General features: G+C 38.1%; 1 protein-coding gene across 1 annotated transcript; it reads left to right on the top strand.

Moving 5' to 3' along the window:
- The first annotated feature begins 984 nt into the window (after window positions 1-984).
- Window positions 985-10,400, top strand: coq7 (coenzyme Q7 homolog, ubiquinone (yeast)). Its single transcript, XM_061987823.1, has 6 exons — window positions 985-1,162; window positions 2,284-2,459; window positions 5,970-6,084; window positions 6,363-6,502; window positions 6,578-6,646; window positions 10,276-10,400. The coding sequence occupies exons 1-6, from the start codon at window positions 1,090-1,092 to the stop codon at window positions 10,351-10,353; spliced, it is 651 nt and encodes a 216-aa protein (XP_061843807.1). The 5' UTR covers window positions 985-1,089; the 3' UTR covers window positions 10,354-10,400.
- Window positions 10,401-14,385: the final 3,985 nt, after the last annotated feature.

Below are 14,385 nucleotides of genomic sequence, written 5' to 3'. Positions count from 1 at the left end.
TTTTATTTGGCCGGGTAAAACTTTTGTAACTGTGAAACATATTGACAATTGTCAAACAATTGTGTTCCACTAATGGTAACATAAGCTAGTTAGTGCCGTTCTTGTTATATGTTTTGCTTAAAAAAAATGTTACTGTGAGGAAATTGCAAATTGTATTTTAGAGTGTGCCACGGAGCGTTAAAAAATTAGCTGCGGGCCACAAACGCCCCCCCCCCCCCGAGCCACACTCCATTGGTAGGTCGTGAGTTCAAACCCAGGCCGAGTCATACCAAAGACTATAAAAATGGAACCCATTACCTCCCCTGCTTGGCACTCAGCATCAAGGGTTGGAATTGGGGGTTAAATCACCAAAAATGATTCCAGAGCGTGGCCACCGCTGCTGCTCACTGCTCTTCTCACCTCCCAGGGGTTGGAATAAGGGGATGGGTCAAATTCAGAGAGTAATTCCACCACATCTAGTGTGTGTGTGATTATCAGTGGTACTTTTACTTTCACTTTTACTTTGGACACCCCTGGATTAGCGCATACATTTCAACATACCTTTTAAGTGCATCCATCCATTTACTAATTGTCCCTCACCACCTCATCAGTTTTATCCAAACAACCATAGAGTATTAGCTTTTATGTTGAATTATGACTGTCTATTGAGAAAAAAAAACATTTATTATTGGTATATAAATATTGGCTGCATGCTAATCATGATAATATAACTTAATGACAACAATGTATTTTTCTTTTGCTTAAATGGTGGGTTGCAGTATGACTGTACAATTTATACCGCCCCCTATCGTATCGGAGTGTGTAAAAGAGTCTACTTAAACTGCTGTACATTAGCGAAATAAAAACATCCCATTGTTATATTATACAACACGATGCCATAAAAAATGTACTGTAGTTATTATACACGTTAAAGCATTTTGAAGAGGAAACAAAATACGATATATGACAACAATACAAACATAGTGACGTCATCAGTCAGCGACACCCTCCACACCCAGCTCCAGCCTCTGACATTTTCAATGACAGTTTTTGACAATCATACTTGTTCTTTTGGATAACTGTGGTCATTTGTCCCGAAGACTGTCAATCATGCACATACTTGCGTATGTCTCCTTACAAAGGGCCTTGCCGGTGATCGTACGACAGGGCGCAAAACGTAGAGGTAAGCAAGAAGCAGGTTTATGACGGCTAAAAAAAAAAAAAGCTAATCATGCTAAAAACATACGTAACAACTGGAGGATGTTACGTAACTGTTTCAATAATTGGTGTTATTTTAGAACAAATGTAGCGTAACATAAGTTATGTAACGTGGTTGCCAAACGGCTGTTTCTTAACAGGAATAGTGGTGGCCAGTGTTGCCAGGTAGGTGTTGGAAAGGACAAACCGGAAGCTGAAAATCGTATATAGAGGGAAATTGTCTTACCTAACAATTTGACGTTGCTCAGAGCTAGCTGTTACGGTACAAAAAAATGACCACAGACCATGTATAGTAAAACTTAAAATGCAGTTTTACGTTTAAATAAACTACCAACACTGTCAATCAATCAATCAATCAATCAAAGTGTCTCAAAGGGCTGCACAAGCCACAACGACATCCTCGGCTCAGATCCCACATCAGGGCAAGGAAAAACTCAACCCAATGGGCTACAATGAGAAACCTTGGAGTGTACCGCAGATGTGGGGACTAGGAATGGCTAAATCAGGCTACAATTAAGGTTTTAGAAGGCCTTCCCAAAGTCCAGACTTAAACTAGTGTACAATGATGAAGAAACAAGTCCATGTCAGAAAACCAACACAATTAGCTGAACTGCACCAATTTTGTCATGAGTAGTGTTCAAAAAATTCAGAAGCTTGTGGATGGCTACCAAAAGCGCCTCACTGCAGTGAAACTTGCCAAGGGACATATAACCAAATATTAACATTGCTGTATGTATTCTTTTCACCCAGCATATTTGGTCACATTTTCAGTAGACTCATAATAAATTCATAAAAGAATCAAACTTCATGAATGTTTTTGGTTACCAACAAGTATGTGCTCCAATCACTCTATCACAGAAAAATAAGAGTTGTAGAAATTATTTGAAACTCAAGACAGCCATGACATTATGTCCTTCAAAAGTGTATGTAAACTTTTGATCGTGACTGTATGTCGAGAGCAATGTTCACATTGCACCAAAAACCTTGAGATAAACGAATAATGCTTTCACTCGTGAATGGGCATACCTCCAAAGTGCTTGGATGTGCCAATAATGAAAAGTTGCATTCCTGTGTGTGTGATTGCAGCGTGCCCGTGGAGCTCACGATGGTACAGTGTGGTCCCAACACCTCGGGACAGCGAGGAGAAGGAGATGCTGCATCGTATCCTGCGTGTCGACCATGCGGGTGAATATGGCGCAAGTCGCATCTACGCCGGCCAGATGGCAGTACTGGGCAGGTCTAGTACTGGACCTCTCATTCAGGTATGACTATGCCTTTCTTTGGGCAAAGCGGAACTCTAACTTGTGGCAGATTAAATAATGTCAGCTTTACCTAAATATAATCATCTAAGATGTTGTTTCTCAACTGATGGGTTGCAAGCCAAAAATGACCCAATCATAGGCGACTAGTTTTCTATAGATTAATTTAAACTCGTTGTGTTTTTTCTGGTAACCTGTGTATCCTCCTATGGTTTGCAGTGAAGCATGTTTAGCTATTCCACCTCCTGCAGGGATGATACTTGTAAGAAACTCACTTTATTTGTTGCCATGGAGACCAGGATTAGTGATTTAGAAGTAGCTAAAACACTGCCGTCTGTGGATGGACATTAGCCGCTAGCCATGTTTTAAAGCACCTCTTGCAGAGCGGCGTTTTAGTGTTATAGCTTCACCTTTATTGTTAGTTTTTAAGCCAAAATGTGTCCATTCTACACACTATGTCTGGCTGTAAACACTCCATGATTGTGCGTTGCCGAACATACTCCTTTGCTTGTAAAACCAGCAACGTCACAGTGTGTTGACTGCGCTCCGTCATGCCTGTTAGTACCGTTTATGATTCATTAGTATCGCGGTTAGGGATGTCCGATAATATCGGACTGCCGGTATTATCGGCCGATAAATGCTTTAAAATGTAATATCGGAAATTATCGGTATCGGTTTCAAAATTATGAGTATCGGTTTCAAAAAGTAAAATTCATAACTTTTTAAAACGCTGCTGTGTACATGGATGTAGGGAGAAGTACAGGGCGCCAATAAACCTTAAAGGCACTGCCTTTGCGTGCTGGTCTAGTCATATAATATCTATGGCTTTTCACACATATAAGTGAATGCAAGGCATACTTTGTCAACAGCCATACAGGTCACACTGAGGGTGGCCATATAAACAACTTTAACACTGTTACAAATATGTGCCACACTGAAACAAATACCCAGAACCCCTTGCAGCACAAACTCTTCCGGGACGCTACAATATACACTCCCCGCTACCTCCTCACACACACCTCAACCCCGCCCCCCCGCCCACCTCAACCTCCTCATGCTCTCTCAGGGAGAGCATGTCCCAAATTCCAAGCTGCTGTTGTGAGGCATGTTGAAAAAAATAATGCACTTTGTGACTTCAATAATAAATATGGCAGTGCTATGTTGGCACTTTTTTCCATAACTTGAGTTGATTTATTTTGGAAAACCTTGTTACATTGTTTAATGCATCCAGCGGGGCATCACAACAAAATTAGGCATAATAATGTGTTAATTCCACGACTGTATATATCGGTATCGGTTGATATCGGAATCGGTAATTAAGAGTTGGACAATATCGGAATATCGGATATCGGCAAAAAAGCCATTATCAGACATCTCTAATCGCGGTACTTTATAAGTACCGGTATACCGTACAATCCTAATACATATGTGTGTGTATATATATATGTGTATGTATATATATATATATATATATATATATATTATTTTTTTCTTTGTTGTTGGCTGATGTCAAAATTGTTTTTTTCATTGTGCTGTTTTTTTGCTAGTGTTTTCTGTTGTTGTTTTTTCAAATGTGTCTAGGGCCAATGACAAAGGAGTTATGGGCCACAGAGGGCCCCTCTGCTGCACTTTGGGCACCACTGCTTTAGAAGTTAACTGTCTATGGCCTTTATACTCTTATAGTCTTGTAGTATATGTATTGATCCTATGGTTACATATGGGATGCGAGTCACATGGTTGTCTTATGTCATTGCCGGAAGTAGTAAAATCAGCTGTTCACCTGGCGGGTTTATCCTGTGTGATAAAAGAGGAGATAAACCGTGAAGTCCTTTTATCATATATTACTGCCTTTGCACAAGTCAATGTTTACTTTTGTATGGACAAAAAAAGAAAAACACAGAATTCGTACTTTTGAGCAATGTTCACACGCTATTATTTGGTCATGTACTCGTGGTTGACGGAAGAGTTTTTGATGTTGGATGCTCGAAAATGTCCGATGCGTTGCGACAGTCAGCCTTAATGCATTGTTGCAGCTCGATGATTTTTGTGCACGTCAAGCAAAGTGCGTTTGCGAAATGAGCGGGTGTAGTGTGCGGCGGCGGCGGGGTGTGGCCACGGTTTCGAGAGCGGGGAATGTGAGGCAGAGGAGAGAGCGGCTTAGGTGTGTTCAGAGTAGGGCTGGGCGATATGGCCTTTTTTTAATATCGCGATATTTTAAGGCCATATCGCGATACACAATATATATCTCGATATTTTGCCTTAGCCCTGAATGAACACTTGATGCATATAATCACAGCAGTATGATGATTCGATGTGTCTACATTAAAACATTCTTCTTCATACTGCATTAATATATGCTACTTTTAAACTTTCATGCAGAGAAGGAAATCACAACTAAAAAAAAATCACAATTTTTTTCACACGGTGTTGATCTGGAAATGTTTGCTTCGGCATTTTGATGGTGTGGACGTGTGGCACCGAACGGAGATGTTGACATGCGGAGTAAGCACTCTTCATTCTCTAGCAGGTGACTTTTCAAATGATGCTGCATATTAGCAGTAATGCTACTTTTTGTAGCAACGCTTTTGCCCCACACTTGACAAATTACGGTTGTCTGTTAGACATATTCCCACTTGAAGCCAAACCACCGCCAGACGATGGACCCCCGCTGTTTTTTTGGGGAATTAATTATTCCTTCATTTGTTACCAGATTCGCACCTTCTTTCTCTCGTATTACCGCTCACACGGCTATGCTAGCATCACAACTAACGTTAGCCATGCCACTATCTCCTTGCTGCGTGAGGGGGTATACGTATGTGACGTATGTCGTGACAGTATGTGACGTGTGTAAGAAGGTGCGCTTGCTGTCTGTGAGAAGGAGAGACAGGAAAGAGCGAGGAGAACCTGTAGTGTAATGCCAGCAGCTAAAAGCAACTGCGTGAGAACGTATACTCGAATATCACGATATAGTCATTTTCTATATCGCACAGAGACAAACCCGTGATATATCGCGTATATCGATATATCGCCCAGCCCTAGTTCAGAGGTTAAAATGCGTGCTGTTGGCAGGTCTGTTGGTCACTTCCCAGGTGGGGGTGTCACTGAGGTCCACCAATATATATTTGTTCCTAATATTTTCGCGATCAAACGGTATGGTCACGAAGCTCAACTGGTCGATCGACGGGTTGGCGAGCCCTGCTGTAGTACTTACTCTACGTATGTTTTTACTTTGCAGACTTTGTTCCCATTAAAAAAGTATAACAGGTTGGTGGTGGTCGAAGGGGCGCTAAGCGCATATTGAGAGCCACACTTCTGTCAGCCTACCCCAGGGCAGCTGTGGCTACAAATGTAGCTTACCACCATCAAAGTGTGAATGTGGAATAACTGAATGATCGGTTCTCAGTTCTGTCTGTACAGTGTCTACAAAAGCGCTATATAGATCGAATCCATTAATATTATTATTATTATTGTTATTTTTAAATAATTTTTCAGAGACACTATTTCTTCTTGCAGGAAATGTGGGATCAAGAAAAAAAACACCTTGAGAAATTTAACGAAATACTGGCCGAAAGCCGCGTCCGGCCCACCGCGCTGCTACCCCTTTGGAATGTTGCTGGCTTTTTATTAGGTTGGTGTGACTTTTAAATGTACAGTACAATGGAATATTAAACAAATGCTAACATGTGTTTCATCATGTATCAAAGTTGTCAAAGATAACATTGATATCCTGAAGTGAAGTGAAGTGAAGTGAATTATATTTATATAGCGCTTTTCTCTAGTGACTCAAAGCGCTTTTACATAGTGATCCTAATATGTTGCTTAATTACTTTGCCAGCTGTTGCTTTTATAGTGCTGATGTTTTAAAGTATTTTAAAAGGTATTTGTCATTCCATCACTCTCCGATAGGTGCATCTACTGCATTGTTGGGCAAAGAGGGGGCCATGGCCTGCACTGTGGCAGTGGAAGAGAGCATCTCTGAACATTACAACAGCCAGATACGAACTCTGATGGAGCAGGACCCCGAGAGATACACCGAACTATTAAAGGTGACTGCTCTCCGTTGGTGTTCAATATGTTCATGAAGTCTGATTTTATTCATAGTTTTTATGTGTTTTTTTTAGGTTATAAAGGAATTCCGAGACGATGAGCTGGAGCATCATGATACAGGATTAGAACATGACGCTGAATCTGTAAGTGTGAGCAGCGGTTGAACAACTGTCTTAGTTCCCTAACATCTACAGTGTGCAATCCTATACTCTCGTGTCACGAAGCTTGCGTTAGCGAAGCCGTGTGGCCCCTCCCTCTGCGTACCCTCACACAGACCCTGACGTGCAACTCCCAAAAATTCTGATTTACATTTCGACAGTCACATCAAATCAGTAACAAAATCGGCCTACTATCACCTCAAAAATGTAACAAGACTTAGAGGGCTCATGTCAGCTCAAGACTTAGAAAAATGCCTTAATTACCAGTAGGCTGGACCAGTAGTTCTCAAATGGGGGTACGCTTACCCCTGGGGGTACTTGAAGGTATGCCAAGGGGTACGTGAGATTTTTGTTAAATATTCTAAAAATAGCAACAATTCAAAAATCCTTTATAAATATATTTATTGAATAATACTTCAACAAAATATGAATGTAAGTTCATAAACTGAACATCAAATCAAGTAGGCTATTCCATTCATTACAATGCAACAATGCATCAATGCAATATTCAGTGTTGACAGCTCGATTTTTTGTGGACATGTTCCATAAATATTGATGTTAAAGATTTATTTTTTTGTGAAGAAATGTTTATAATTAAGTTCATGAATCCAGATGGATCTCTATTACAATCCTCAAAGAAGGCACCTTAAGTTGATTATTACTTCTATGTGTAGAAATCTTTATTTATAATTGAATCACTTGTTTATTTTTCAACAAGTTTTTAGTTATTTTTATATCTTTTTTTCCAAATAGTCCAAGAAAGACCACTACAAATGAGCAATATTTTGCACTGTTATACAATTTAATAAATCAGAAACTGATGACATAGTGCTATATTTTACTTCTTTATCTCATTTTTTCAACCAAAAATGCTTTGCTCTGATTAGGGGGTACTTGAATTAAAAAAATGTTCACAGGGGGTACATCACTGAAAAAAGGTTGAGAATCACTGGGCTAGACTATTGTAATGGTCTCCTTGCAGGTCTTCCCAAAAAAACTGTCAGGCAGCTACAGCTTGTTCAGAACGCTGCTGCTAGAGTTCTAACAAAGACCAAAAAATGTGAGCACACTACACCAATTCTTAAATCCTTACTTTGGCTCCCTGTACATCAGAGAATTGATTTCAAAATCCTCCTGCTCACATATAAATCACTACATGGTCTAGGGCCGAAGTATATCACTGATATGCTCCCACTATATAAGCCCTCTAGATCACTAAGATCTTCTGAGACCAATCTGTTAGCGGATCCCAGAGTAAACTCAAATCAAGGGAGAGCATCATTCAGTCACTATGCAACAAATAGCTGGAATAAACTTCCTGAAGATGTCAGACTTTCCCCAACTCTAACTACTTTTAAAACTAGACTGAAAACTTTTATGTTCACCTTAGCTTTCAGCTAAATCTTTTAACTTTTAACGTCCGCACTTTTATTTTTATTGTCTGCATTTTAATTTTGCTTTTATTTTCTTTAATTTCACTTTGTTGTCTGTGAAGCACTTTGAGTCTGCCTTGTGTATGAAAAGCGCTATACAAATAAAGTTGCCTTGCCTTGCCTGCGGCCCGCAGAGCTGTGATTTAGGCCATGTCCACACGAACACAGATACTTAATAAACGCACACTTATCTCTGCGTTTAGGCCTCTTGTCCACACGTAGACACATCATTTTGTCTTTAAAAATGCAGACATTTACAAACGCTGGCCAAAGTGTAGAGATCTAAAACTCTCCGCTCAGCGTATGCGTGCACACGGCTCAAAAGGAGACTTGTGATGACGTCACGGTTGTGCGCTGTCATTTCCAAGCTCAACAACACTGCCTTGATGCCTTTAAACACACAAAAAGAGAGATTACTGTATGTTTGAATGTAAACATGCAGCTATTTTCACTCAACATTAATAAAAAAATACATCAAGTTACAGCTCAGTTACAGCTCATGTTATTGCATTCTGTGTTATATGTTTTTTATGTTGCACGATTGCACCAAGTAAAATTGCTAGTTTGTGAACCCGTTCTCAAACAATGGCAATAAAAACTCTTCTGATTCTGATTCTGATCAAAATGGGCTTTGCGACACTCCCGCCGGCGCTAACCTCCACCTGATGGGACATCTTTGACAAGCAATACTTTTTGCTCTGTGTCATAAGAAAGGTGCAACATTATCTTATGTTTTTAGTCCTTGTTTAACGACAAATCATGAAGTTAACTTACGTGTCTTGTTTCAATTTTTGTAGATGGAGCCGGGCGCGACAGTGCTCATGCGTAAAAAGCAACCAAGCAACTAAAAAAACACTATTTAGCATCCTCCTTGTAGTGTGTACTGATGTTAAAGACAATATACACTTCATTACACATGTACCATATCACTATATCCATGAATAAATGCTTTATAATTCCCTTAAACATGCAAAATGGTTTATTTCGCTCGTTAGTGCGTGCTGATTTTAGAAATAATGTACACTTCGCTGCACATGTAATACATCATCATGTTGCTGGACATGTTATAATTCAATGAGTGTTGGGTTTCAGCAGCACAGGCGTGCATTCGCTCTTTAATTATGTTCCCAGGCTCTGTGTACGTGCAGGCTGGTTTTAAAGATAATGTCCATGTCATTGTACATCTAAAGTCGATCAAAATAAACACAATAGGCGGTGTAATGCTGCACCAAGTCAGATATTGCTGCTTTTTTCAGGCTTCTGGTTGGACAAAATGTGCATGACAGCAGGTGTATGCTTGTGTGTAGACATAGACAGTTTTGAAACTACACTTGTGTGGATGGAGATTGTTTTCACCCCAAATATGCGTGTGGACAAGGGCTTAGTCAGCTTTTGCCGAGGAGTGTCCCTCAGTACAGGAAAGCAGACGTTTGATTATATTATTGTATGAGATAAAGCAACTAATATTGTGTACTTTTTCAGCTTGTTGTATTGTTGTTGTGTCGAGAAGAAGTCAGACAAAGTACGACAATCTTTTTAACTTTTATTTCCAATCTTGTGGTAACAACAGGTACAATTCACACATATTCTGTCTGTCTTTTTTGCTTATAAACAACACTTTCTCATTCTTCGTCAATCACCTTTCAGGCACGGTATGTTCACGAACATGAAACTATGATCATCAATAACACATGAACATAAACATTAACACCAGCAGGTCGTTAGAATAGTTTTATAACAGTTGTCTTTATTTTTCAATTACATAGCTTTCTCCTGTCCCATGTTCCGAACGGCCCAGTAGCTTTGCAAATTCGCCCGTCTTCTGCCCGCGACTCTTTGCAGAGTCCATTTTCACGTATGTCTTTTCCTCTGGTTTGTGAGTAACACGGACATTAAAAGTAAACTGAGGATTCTGAATGATTAGTTCCAGTGCCAACAATGATGTTGATGTTACAGTTGTCATTGGTAAATATTTAGTCATCGACGACTCCTTCAAGAGACACTGCCCTTTAGTGTTTTGGAAGAGAATTGCAAGTTAGCGCCAGTCCCCACGGAATAAACAAATCAAGACGCTGTCAGAGGAAACACAAGCTACGTGACGCGAGGGTATATTTCAGCCTTTACCTGCACAAAATGTGCTGCATATTTTGTTCTAAAATGAGTTGTTTTCTTCTGATTTAGGTACCTGGATACTGGCTACTTAAAAACGCCATCCAAATAGGGTGCAAAGCTGCCATATGTGTTTCTCAACGTGTCTAACTTTGTATATATGAAATAATAAACGTGTGCTTGTTTTAATACCTTGACCGACTTTTGGATTCAGTTGTGAATTCTCTGAATGTGTGCTTTTAAAATGAGCCTAGTCTATTCAACACCACCACCGTAGTAATAAATATGGTACTTACTTTTCTATTTTTCTAAAAGCCACTTTGTAAAATGCGTTGCACGTTTTTAATTTTGTCATTTGAGAGTAAATGCATCAAATACAGAAATACAACGATTATATTTGATTTCTTTACCAGTTTGTAGCGACAGGTGTAGTAGAAAATACTATAGAAATAAATGTGTTAGCCCAAGATTGCAGGCTTTGATCTATTTTGTGTTGCATGAGGTCATGGTGGTTATTTTAGCTGTGGTGGTTTGAACATCAGACCTAACTTTAAGGGTCAACATGCATATGGCCCCAATTTCCTAAAAATAACTTGAGTCTTTACTGTCGATCCTTTCAAGTAACACAAATACTGGCTTGTCATGTGTTGTGATGACATTATGTGACAATTATAGTGCATGGAGTGAATGACTTCGGATCCGCCCAGCACCGGATGCAGTTAAAAAGGTGTTATTTTATCTATGTTAGCTTATGTATACATATATATATATATATATATATATATATATATATACCGGGTATATGTATATGTATATATATATATATATATATATATATATATATATATGTATATGTATATATGTATATATGTGTGTGTGTGTATATACTGTATATATATATATATATGTGTGTGTGTATAAATAAATATATATATGTGTGTATATATATATATGTGTGTGTGTATATATATATATATATATATATATATATATATATGTATATATATATATATATATATATATATATATATATATATACATATATATGTATATATATATTTGTATATGTGTGTGTATATATATATATATATGTGTGTGTGTGTGTGTATACATATGTGTGTATATATATATGTGTGTGTGTATATATATATATATATATGTATGTATATATATAAATATATATATATATATATATATATATATGTATATATATATATGTATATGTGTGTGTATATATATATGTGTGTGTGTATATATATATATATATGTGTGTGTGTGTATATATATATATATATATATATATATATATATATATATATATAAAATGCCATTGAAAAAAATGAGAACCTACAGAGGCTGCACTCAATTTAATACAATATACAGTACAGTGCTTAAAGAGGCCGTTTGCAATTTGCTCAAAGTTATACACGCTTATGTATATACATATATATATATATATATATATATATATATATATATATATATATATATATATATATATATATATATATGTATATGTGTAAACAAAACACAAAACCAGTAAAAACAGAATACAATGGTTTGCAAATCCTTTTCAACTTATATTCAATTGAATAGACTGCAAAAACAAGATATTTAATGTTTGAAATGAGAAACTATATTTTTTTTGCAAATAAAAATGATCTTAGAATTTAAAGGCAGCAACACTTTGCAAAAAAGTTGGCACAGGGGCATTTTTACCACTGTGTTACATGGCCTTTCCTTTTAACAACACTCAGTAAATGTTTGGGAACTGAGGAGACCAATTTTTAAAGCTTTTCAGGTGGAATTATTTCCCATTCTTACTTGATGTAAAGCTTAAGTTGTTCAACAGTCCGGGGGTCTCTGTTGTGGTATTTTAGGCTTCATATTGCGCCACGCATTTTCAATGGGGAGACAGGTCTGGACTGCAGGCAGGCCAGTCTAGTACCCGCACTATTTTACTATGACGCCACGCTGTTGTAACACGTGGCTTGGCATCGTGTTGCTTTTCCTCTTTGGTCCGGTGGACACGACGTTCACAGTTTTCAAAAACAATTTGAAATGTGGACTCATCATACCACAGAACACTTTTCCACTTTGTCTATCTTAGATGAGATCGGGCCCAGTGAAGCCGGCGGCGTTTCTGGGTGTTGTTGATAAATGGCTTTCGCTTTGCATAGTAGAGTTTTAACTTGCACTTACAGATGTAACGACGAACTGTAGTTACTGACAGTGGTTTTCTGAAGTGTTCCTGAGCCCATGTAGTGATATCCTTTACGCACTAATGTCGCTTTTTGATGCAGTACCGCCCGAGGGATCAAAGTTCCGTAATATCATCGCTTACGTGCGGTGATTTCTCCAGATTCTCTGAACCTTTTGATGATATTACGGACCGTAGATGGTGAAATCCCTAAATTCCTTGCAATTGCTCGTTAAGAAATGTTGTTGTTAAACTGTTCGACAATTTGCTCACGCATTTGTTCACAAAGTGGTGACCCTCGCCCCATCTTTGTTTGTGAATGGAAGCTGCTTTTATACCCAATCATGGCACCCACCTGTTCCCAATTAGCCTGTTCACCTGTGGTATGTTCCAAATAAATGTTTGTTGAGATTTCTTCAACTTCTCAGTCTTTTTATGTCACTTGTGCATCAAATTCTAAATGAGCTAATATTTGCAAAAATAACAAAGTTTACCTGTTCAAACGTCAAGTATCTTGTCTTTGCAGTCTATTCAATTGAATATAAATGGAAAAGGATTTGCAAATCATTGTATTCTGTTTTTATTTAGGATTTACACAACGTGCCAACTTCACTGGTTTTGTACAACATATATATTTATGGTCATTTATTTCAGACGAAGGGGGATCCATAACAAAGAACAGCACAACATCCACAGCACCAACAATGATAAAACAAATAAAAGAAAAATATGCGGCAAATTAAAAAAATCTACATTCGTAAAACCCTTCACAATATTCAATGTCTAGCATTCAGGCTGTCAGAAAAGACAACATTTATCATAGGTCCCCTAAACAGCTTGTGGTATTTTTTTTTACCCAGGAATTTAAGTTAATAACTAGAATTGTACATGTTGAATTAAGAATTGTATTACTACAAAAACATTTGAAAATTCCTGGTTGATTGGTTGGTGGTCTATTACCGTATTTTCCGGACCATAGGGCGCACCGGATTATAGGGTGCATTAAAGAAGTCATAGTATTTTTATTTTTTTTCTAAATTTAAAAACACTTCCTTGTGGTCTACATAACATGTAATGGTTCTTTGGTCAAAATGTTGCATAGATTATGTTTTACAGATCATCTTCAAGCCGCTTTCTGACAGCCGCTTCAGGATGCGCTGTTTTGTGGGCGGTCTTATTTACGTGGCTCACCTTCGGCAGCGTCTTCTCCCCGTCATCTTTGTTGTCGCGGTGTAGCGTGCAAGGACGGGAGTGGATGAATTGTCAATAGATAGAGCTAACTGTTTTAATGACATTCAGACTTTACTTCAATCAATAACGGAGCATCATTTCCTCATCTGGAAACAACAACACTGGAGATGTGTCCCATGGAAAACGGTGTAAACTCACTACACCGGTATGTTTTGGCGCTTTCATGGCGAGTTTACTGACAGATATAAGTCAGAACTTTACGCTACTTTATATTAGAAATGACAACAGCAGAGGGTGAATTCCCCATAACAAGAAGATAGAGAAAAATAAGAAGCTTATCAACTACGGTGTCGGCATGGACTACAAAGACAGACGTGCAATTTTTCTGGATTTATGCAGATCCCAAATACAGATCAGCAGGTACCAGAAGGTAAGAAAAGTTGCTTTTTTGCATAATATTGCGAAACAAAAGACCAGATAATATGTCTTAGCTTATACACACACCATAATAATACTTGTATGTTTAAGCACAGTACAATCCATCAAGCGGTGCGGCTTCATAGTTTACCAAAGTCGATAGATTTGTGAGCGCCATGTGTAATGTTCTATATTTTCAATGGAACATATAAAATGTTGGTGTTGTTTACTTGAGTCATATTGCCATCATAGTGCAGTGTCCACGTATCTCTTATGTTTGACTGCCATCGACTGATCACACTTATCATTACACTATGTACCAAATAAAATTGCTTCGAGGTCAGTAAGCAAAACCGGAATTATTCCGTACATTA

Source organism: Nerophis lumbriciformis, linkage group LG27 (assembly GCF_033978685.3).
Source record: "Nerophis lumbriciformis linkage group LG27, RoL_Nlum_v2.1, whole genome shotgun sequence".
NCBI classification, from domain to species: domain Eukaryota; kingdom Metazoa; phylum Chordata; class Actinopteri; order Syngnathiformes; family Syngnathidae; genus Nerophis; species Nerophis lumbriciformis.
Note: the sequence above shows the minus strand (reverse complement) of the source record. Positions and strands in the feature narration are given on the sequence as shown.

What these genes read in the sequence shown, in the direction of transcription:
- coq7 (XM_061987823.1), top strand. Translation starts at nt 1,090, where the DNA reads ATGCACATACTTGCGTATGTCTCCTTACAAAGGGCCTTGCCGGTGATC. An exon ending in ACAGGGCGCAAAACGTAGAG is followed by an intron (nt 1,163 to 2,283) that starts GTAAGCAAGAAG and finishes GTGTGATTGCAG; the next exon opens with CGTGCCCGTGGAGCTCACGA. An exon ending in TAGAACATGACGCTGAATCT is followed by an intron (nt 6,647 to 10,275) that starts GTAAGTGTGAGC and finishes CTTCTGATTTAG; the next exon opens with GTACCTGGATACTGGCTACT.